Source organism: Echinops telfairi, unplaced genomic scaffold, assembly GCF_000313985.2.
Source record: "Echinops telfairi isolate 266 unplaced genomic scaffold, ASM31398v2 ScPeMD7_23;HRSCAF=83, whole genome shotgun sequence".
Classification (NCBI taxonomy): Eukaryota; Metazoa; Chordata; class Mammalia; order Afrosoricida; family Tenrecidae; genus Echinops; species Echinops telfairi.
Window position 1 is genome coordinate 14,294,721 of NW_022103920.1, and position 8,547 is coordinate 14,303,267.

Consider the following 8,547-nt stretch of genomic DNA (forward strand, 5'->3'; position numbering starts at 1 on the left):
TGTTTTCGTGATGCACATTTTCTTTGCATAAAACTCTCTCTTATACATGAGTTGCTGTGGATTTGTTTCTCCAAAGTACCCAGACTAATACAGCAAGAGAAATGATGTCAAAGGTCTCACAATGGATTTTTGCAAGGCCGACAACTTGTTCATTTGAAAATATCCTTTTCAACAACATACATGGTGATTATGCACATGGAACTTGTTGGATGGAATATTCAGAACTTCAGACAGGCTCCATCTGTGGGGAGATGCTAGGACACTAATAACAAGGCCAAGGGCTGATTAAGGGAAGACCATAGGCAAATTCAAGCTGTAGCTGCAGAAAATTAAAACAAGGGTTAAGGTATGACTTCTTGTATACCCCACCTTAAGTCAGAGATATTCTCAAGAACAGGTTTGACACAGTAAACAACAAGGATGGAAGACCAAATGAGCTGTGGGATGACATCAAGGACAGCATCCATGAAGGAATCAAGGGGGATAACAAAACACAGAGTTAAGAAAAGACAAAAATGGGTATCAGAAGAGACTGTGAAACTTGACCATCTAACAGCTAAAGTGAATGGAATAAATGATCGAACAGAATAAATGATCAAAGAAAAGAGCTGAACAGAAGATTTCAAAGGGCAAAGTATAGAACTAAAATGAAAGAAATGTGCAATGTTTTGGCATTAGAAAACAGAAAGGGAAGAATATACTCGGCATTATTCAAGCTGAAATAACTGAAGCAAAAAATGCAAGTGCCAAGTTGCAATATTGAAAGATTGTATGGGCAAAAGGTTAAAGGATGCAGAAAGCATCAAAAGAAGATGGAAGGAACACAGAAAGCCACTGTTCCAAAAAAAGGACTTGTGATGGTCAATCGTTTGGGGAGGCAGCACATGTACCAAAAAACCAATGCTACCGAAGGAAGAAGTTCAAGCTACAATGAAAACCCCCCAAAACAAAGCAACCTCACTGCCATCAGGTCAATCCCAACCCTTTGGGACAGCGTAGAACTGTCCCGGGGGGTTTCTGAGATTATGTATAGCTCTTTACAGGAGAAGAAAGCAAGCCCCATCTTCCTCCCACAGAGCGGCTGGTGGTTTTGAACTGCTCATCTCTTGTTTAGCAGCCCAGTGAGTGACCACTGCGCCCCCAGGGTTCCCTAAGCTACAGTGAATGCTCAAGGAATTGAACACCACCAACTGAAGAGGTGCCTACCTGTGCCCATTCCAAAGAAAGGTGATCAATAGACTATGGAAATTATACAACAATATTATTAATGTAAAGGTTTGCTGAAAATAACTAAAAAATGACTGCAGCAATACACTGACAGGGAAAAGCCAGAAATTCAAGCAGATTCAGAGGAGGATGTGGAAGCAGGCATTTATCACTGCTGATGCCTCATGGCTATTGGCTAAAAGCAGAAAATACCAGAAAGCTATTTACCTGTGGTTTACTGACTATGTCAAGGCACTCAACTACGTGGATCATAACAAATCACAGACAGCGCTGAGATGAAGGGATTGCGGACACCGCATGTGCTCATGAGTTTCCCTAGCTGCAACGACAAGAAGAGCTATCACTAGGTCCTTTCTCCCAGGAAGCAGCTGGTGGGTATGCACTGAACTCTTCTATTAACAGCTGAGCACCTAACCATGGTGCTACAGCACTCTTATTGTTCGATTAGTGAAGCCAATTCAGCGACGCAGAGAAGTAGCTGAAGCTCATGGTTTGCTGCGATGAACATGGATTAGTTTCCTTGCTAGGAAACGGTGGTGCTCCACTGCCTTCTCTTGAAATCTCCTATAGTCGTTGCACAAATAGATTATGCACTTTTTTTAATGCCTCCTCATTATTGTTGATAATAATTATCCACAATTTCCCCTAGAGTCTACCAGGAGTGGTTTTATTTTTTCTAGTTACAAGTTTATGAAAGTATTTCATGTATTTTTAAATATGGAATTTAGGCCAGCTGGTAGTAAATGTGACTTACAGTTCACTCGTATTAACAGACAGATGAGAAGTCTAAGGAGGTTTTTGAAAATGAAAGGTAATGAAGTAGTACTGGACCACTTGATATTCATAAAGCTATAATTTGTTATAGATGATTAGAAGAGAATATCATGTTGTATGTGGGAGCAAAACAAAGAAAAAAATAATAAACAGATCAGACTTACTGGCCTGGCAGAGACTAGGGGGACCCCTGAGACTATGGCCCTGAGATACCCTTCAAGCCAGGAAATAAACCCATCCCCAAGAGTCAGCTTTCAGGCAAACAAGAGACGGGCTAAGACAGTGAACCATAACACCAAGAAGCAAGCTGTTTCTTTAAACAATGAACTAACTATATACAGGACTGAAAGGGCAGCGTCTGCCTAACAACAACGCTCAGGAGGCAGGAAGAGGCAGGACAAAAGACGGAACGGAAACAGAGGTCCCAGGGAAGAAGTGGGGAGCTCACTGTTGCCTTGAGGGGACTGCAACCAGGGTCACGACACAAACGCACTTTCACCCAAGCCACAGTTTACAACAAAAACAAAACAACCCAGCAGCAATTTATAATTAGATATGTCACCTCTAATTGGCTACCAATAGTTCAAACACATTTCTTCTATGGTTCCAAACAATCAAAATTGACTCTCAGGATATCTTCAATACAGTTTTAATCAAATAGCCCACATACTGACTCATAGATAAATACAGTAAGTATACGTTAAGCCCATTTCAAATTACAGTAATTAACTCTAGTAATAAAGCTTTTTATAAGAACAGCTAAACAAGAGAATGACTAAGTAATACAGCAACAAAATACTATCAAACCAATAAAACACGTTTTCCAGGAACAATGTTGAAATTTAAATATAACCTGCCTTGTATCCAAGGCTGTTCGAAGTGTACTAAAAACACTCTAGTAACCAAGTGGCTGCTGCTGTTGTTGCTAGATGCATGGATTTTGCCCTTGGAACTTGCCATGATGACCCCAAGTACAATGGGATCAGGCCATGTGTAATTTACTAGCTAACATCAGAAATAGATGGCCAGGTCTTTCTTCCAAAGATACCTTAGTCTGGAAGTTTCACAGTAACCATTTAGCATTACAGCAATATACAAGTGTCCACTGTACTTTTAAAAATGAGATAAAAGTAATTCTATGGAAGAACAATATTATCATACTTCTGACACATAACTTCCTGAATGCCTGGTGAATTTCAGTTGAGCTTTTCAAATGTTTTGAAAAGCAGAGTCAGGGTCACACTGTCAGATGAATAACCAGACATCTAGTACCCCTGCCTTGAGAATTCAGAGACAATGATCTCCATGTTCAGATGTGAAAGATGGACAAAGGTCAGTCAGATTTTGGGAGGTGGAAAGAAGAGTGATTCAGGTAGAGGGAGAGAGTATAAGCAAAAGTCCTGCATCAAGAAAAAACATGCCATCTATGAAGAACGCGGTGATCATGAAACATGGTTCCTGGCAGGGTGAGTACAGGAACCAAGAATTGGGTTGATAAACTAGGGGTATATCAAACAATCTGAGTTAGACTGGGTTCAGACTTTATTCTGAGGGCAAAGAGAAATGATTAAAAAATGATTTAGAATGATTTAAAAAGAAATGATTAAAAGTCTAAGCAAGCAAGAAAAACCATCAGTTTTATATATTTTTAAATGTCCTTATCTTCATTAGCACTAATCAAACATGGTTGAGAGAGCACCTTACTTGCACTCACTCCTGGGTTTAAATGCCATCTCTACCATTAAACAGTTTCATAATGCTGAATATATTACTTCACTGAGCTCAATTTTTCTCATCTGCTTAATGAGAATAATATCACCAATTAGAAGTGATATTTATAAAGCTCCTGAACTTAGTGTCTGGCATACAGTAGGGTCTAAATAAAGAGTGGCTAATATTATTCAGCATAATATTACATTCTCTATTAGTTATTCTATGAGTTCCTGGTTGGTGCAAATGATTAAACACTCAAACTCTAGCTAAAAAGCTGGCAGTTCAAACCCTCCCAGGGAGCTCTCACAGGTAAGGCGTAAAACCTGCTTCTGCCACACTGACTGGGAAATAGCCCTAGCTGCAGTTCCACTCCGCACACGAGGAACACGTGTTGGAACGATTCGATAGCAATTAACGGCCGCAGCAGTCTGCACACTCTTTGGTACCATGTCCACCACTGTATCCCTAGTCTCGCACCAAGCCAACAGTTTTCAACAAGTATTTGTCAACTCAACCATTTGCTTCACTACTTTTTCCAGGTATGTTGTGTCATTGTCATTAGGTGCCATCTAGTCAGCTGACTCACAGCGAGCCCAAGCCCACCAGAACGGAACGCTGCCTGGGCTTGCCCTCTTCACAACTGTGAATGTGTGAGCCCATTGTTGCCTTTGCTGGGTCAATCCAACTCATCGAGGGTCCTCTTCTTTTTGCTGACCTTCTACGTGAGCCAGCATTCTGTCCTCCTCCAGGGCCGTGTCTGCTGGCCATGTCTCCAAGTGTGTGAGGCCAAGCCTTGCCATCTCCATTCCCATCTAGAGGCTCACGTGTCCTTCTGGCAGCCCATGGCACCTTCAACACTATGTGCCAGCACAGTTCTAGTGCCTTCATTCTTCTTCACTCTTCTCCTTGCTCATGGGCCAACTTCCACTTGCACACGAGGATATTAAAAACACCAAACTCTGGTCAGGCGCACTTTAGTCCTCAAAATGACATCTTTGCTCTTAATACCCGAACAAGGTCTTGTGCAGCAGATTTACCCAGCGCAGTGTGTGGCTGCCTTGACTGTGGCCTCCACGAGCGTTAACGGTGGATCCAAGCAAGATGAAATCCTGGACAACTTTAATCCTTTCTCCACATGTCCTGATGTTACCGACTGCTCCAGCTGTTGAGGACTAGGAGGATTTTGGTTTTCTTTACACTGCAATCCATATTGAAGCTGTATTCCTTGATGTTCATTAACAAGTGTTTCAGGGCCCTCTTCACGTTCAGCAAGTAAGGCAGAATCAATCATCTGTTAAGGGAAGCTAAGTAACTCTTCAGAGCTCCACAAAGTCAATGAGAACATGCTGTCAGAGCACCACAGCAGAAATGAGGAAACCCACAATAGATGATTTCAAGCAGGATTAGTAATGCAGTTTACCATTTCTGAGGCTATGTAAGTTCAAATTCCTAACCGGTAAGGAAATGCTATTGTGTTTTAGACATCATCTACTGACTTCCTGTTTGTTATAAGATAGCTCTAGTTCTCTTATACTCTATCACCATTTTTGACTAAATTCTATTCCAATTTCCGGTTACAGCGAATGTAGCTTTTACGTTTTTTGTGATTAGGGATATACTGTGTAGCAAGAAATGTAGTGGGATAATGTCTGCTTGTCAATTTTTCCTTTTTCTTAAGTTCTGATCCTTAATCTTCTACATAAGGACTCTTATTTACCTCTCAATAGCTTTTATTCCAAATGCATTTACTTCTTGTGAGAGCAAGATCTCCCTGTCTTCTCCCCTGCTGCCCTCAGGAACCCGGAGGTGCCCCTCAAAACACTGGGAAATCTCCGCTGAATGAAGCTCTCATAGTCCGTTACGCTGTTCCAGCTGTTCCCACGAAGGGACTCAGACTCGACAAGGGAGTTCAGTGAAATGGAGAGTACTTGGAAGGGGATAAGGTTGTTTTATGAAAAAAACCTTAAAGACACAGCTTTGAAAAAAACCTCCATTTTTGTGGGGGGTACCCCCTAGAATTTTATTTCAGTCTTGTGTGGCTGATACTGACGACACAATTCAATCGTCATATCCAACTTCCTTTGCCTCCTACTAAATACAGGCTAGGAAAGCTAGGGACTCACAGTGCCTGCTTCTGTTAAAGCCAGTTCTTGATTCTAGTCAGTGAAATGTTAAGAGAAGCCGATTGGGGGCCTTTTTTTTTCTACCTGAAACAAGCCACAATGTTCAAAGTGCTTCCGCCAACTTGCCATCAGGAGGCGACAGCCACGCTAAAGAGGCCAAACAGAAAGAAAGGCAGAAAGGATCTGGGGCCTTGCTGATGACACTGCTGAGTCACTACAGCAGTCCCAGCGAGATCCGGTCTATTTTGGGGTTTCCTGTTCTGTAAGAGAAATGATTCCCTGTTTGTCTGTCATTGTTAATTGGGTTTTCCAATATTAACAGACAACATTACACTGATAAATCTTAATTATCTGAAAATAATGTTTCTTCCGTTTCATCTGCGTTTTGGCTAGAAATCGAATTCCAAATCAAGTTTCATGTTCCCTCAGATCGTTCAGACCTTGTTCTTTCTTACAGCTTCAAAGACTGTTGGAAATCCCTGATCACTCTACTCCTGCTCCTTCCTATGTGACTTGGTTTTGTTCTAAACACTTTTAGGATCTTCTCTGTGTGTTTGACAGGTAAGCCTGTACAAGCACAGAATCATCGGCCTGTTTGTTTTTCAATTCCAGGTGCTGACTTATAGTAGGTGGTGCTAGCTGCTGCACACACCTGAAGGTGACACCGTGCACAGCGAGATTCACTCAGCAAATCCCCAAGCTTTCTTTTGCTGCAGCCTATAGTGAGGCCAAGGCAAGGCACCTCCCCGGGGCTGACTCAGGCCAACCATCCACCCTGCTACATGCTAGGGCAGTTTCCTGGAGGCTGAGCTTACAGACTTATAAGGGGTTGCTGATCCTGTGAAGTCCTCTCTCCTAGAGCATAAGATCTGGGCCACTACAGTGAAAACAGAAGCAGAAAGATTCAAAAAGAGATAAAATATAAGCAAGAGTTTAAGATACTAATTCTTGCAAAGGGCTTCCCACAAACAGATAAACAATTTTTCCTCAAAATTCATCTATTATCTTTCAGCTCAAAGGGTATAATATAGTTCACATATTTTAAAAAGCTATAACCGGATAATTTAGCTGACAGCATTCTTCCTCACACTCAGAATGACTTCAGTTAAAGGGATGGGGAAGAGAAAACAACAAGGGGACTAGTCACCTGCCCACAGTTAGGGCAGGAGACAGCAAGCGCCGCGATCCTTACCCATCCCCGAGTCTTTCTTGGTGCCATCCGATATTATGTCAACATGATCCGAGTCCACATCATAACTGAAGAAGTCATTCAAATAGGTCTTTGACCGTTGACCACCAAATACATACAGGCAACGATTTTTCTGAGAGAAAAAAAGGGGGCGCCAAGAAAGGATTAATTAGTATTTGCTTCCAGGAAGAACTCAAAAAGAACCTTTAGAGTTTAGCCAGATCCCAGGTGATGGAGTACTCAGCTGACATCAGGTCTACTGCTAAGAGTTGGTCTCAAGCCTGCTGCCCAGTAACAGGCAGGGACAAATAGAAATGTATGTGTGCTCCTTTTTCTCCAATAGAAACAAGGGAAGGATACATTCTAACCTGACCAAAGCCCATCACCCGCCCGGGAAAGGACAGTCTCTCCAGATGTATGCAGTCACATGCTTCTGACTTTGGAAACATGTCTCCTTTTTTCTATTTGGTCTGTAAAGTTTGGGAGTGAGGGAAAGAAACAAACAATCCTATCTGTGTATAACAACAGAGAAGTACAGTATTTCTAGTGATTTAAACCCCTATTGCTTTGTCGGTTCCTAGTGGACTAGTTCTCAAACAGAAAAAATCGTCAGGGAATTATCTTTAAAAACATTTGGTCATTTTGCAGTGGGTTTTGTTTAAAACAAACACACACAAAAACCCACAAAATTGTTATGCACCGTTTTATACGTCTAGAAGAAATATAATATTGCTATTAGGAAGTAGAACTTTTACCTTAAAGGGCACAAAAAGTCAAAATAAAGTCAATAAACAAAAATTCTAATCTTTAACTCAAATTGTGTGTGTCTGTGTATCTTAGCTCTAACTAGAAAAGAAAATAAGAAACAAACTAGAAATGATGTCAACCCATTGTTGACACAGAACATTGAAACTTCTGGATTAGGGTCTACAAATATTATTTCCCACTAGAGGAGCAAAGCTCTTGGAGGAAGAGCCGATGTTCAGGGCTGGGTCAGGAAACACGCCTGAACGCGAGGACGTTTTCAAAGACTGGGGTCATGTCAAAAGGACATAGAAGCCAACTTGAAAAGGACCTTCCACTGGCCAAAGTACAGGTACAACTGAGCAACAAAAAGAATAATGGCATCACTGGATTAAACATATGACACATATAAAAATCCATGAATCCCATAAAAATTTTTAAAAATCTGGATTTAAAAAAATTAACTTTGTTTTTTAACTTAAGTTGATTTTTTTAAGCTTAACTTTTTAACTTTGGAGTATCAGCTCATGAATTTGAAAACCAATAGAAGAAAATAATCAGACATTGATAATGCTATCCTCTACAGTTAACCAAAGATTTGATGAGGGAAAGTTCTTTTAAGAGCAGAATCCATACAGAAGAAATGATATTATTAGGAATTTGAAAACTTGAATGAAATTGAAGGCAATGATTATCAATGGCTGCTCAACCTATACGTAAAGGCTGACAGCACACTGTACAATTGAGTAGTCAAAATGCTAACACCTGAGCCTTCTG

At 41.0% G+C, this 8,547-nt stretch overlaps 1 protein-coding gene across 1 annotated transcript in view; it reads right to left on the reverse strand.

Moving 5' to 3' along the window:
* MKLN1 (muskelin 1) overlaps positions 1-8,547 on the reverse strand; it is a 123,645-nt gene that overhangs the window by 28,578 nt on the left and 86,520 nt on the right. Inside the window, exon 12 of the mRNA XM_045288776.1 lies at positions 7,030-7,159. Coding sequence (XP_045144711.1) covers positions 7,030-7,159 — 130 coding nt within the window. The remainder of the gene's footprint in view (positions 1-7,029; positions 7,160-8,547) is intronic.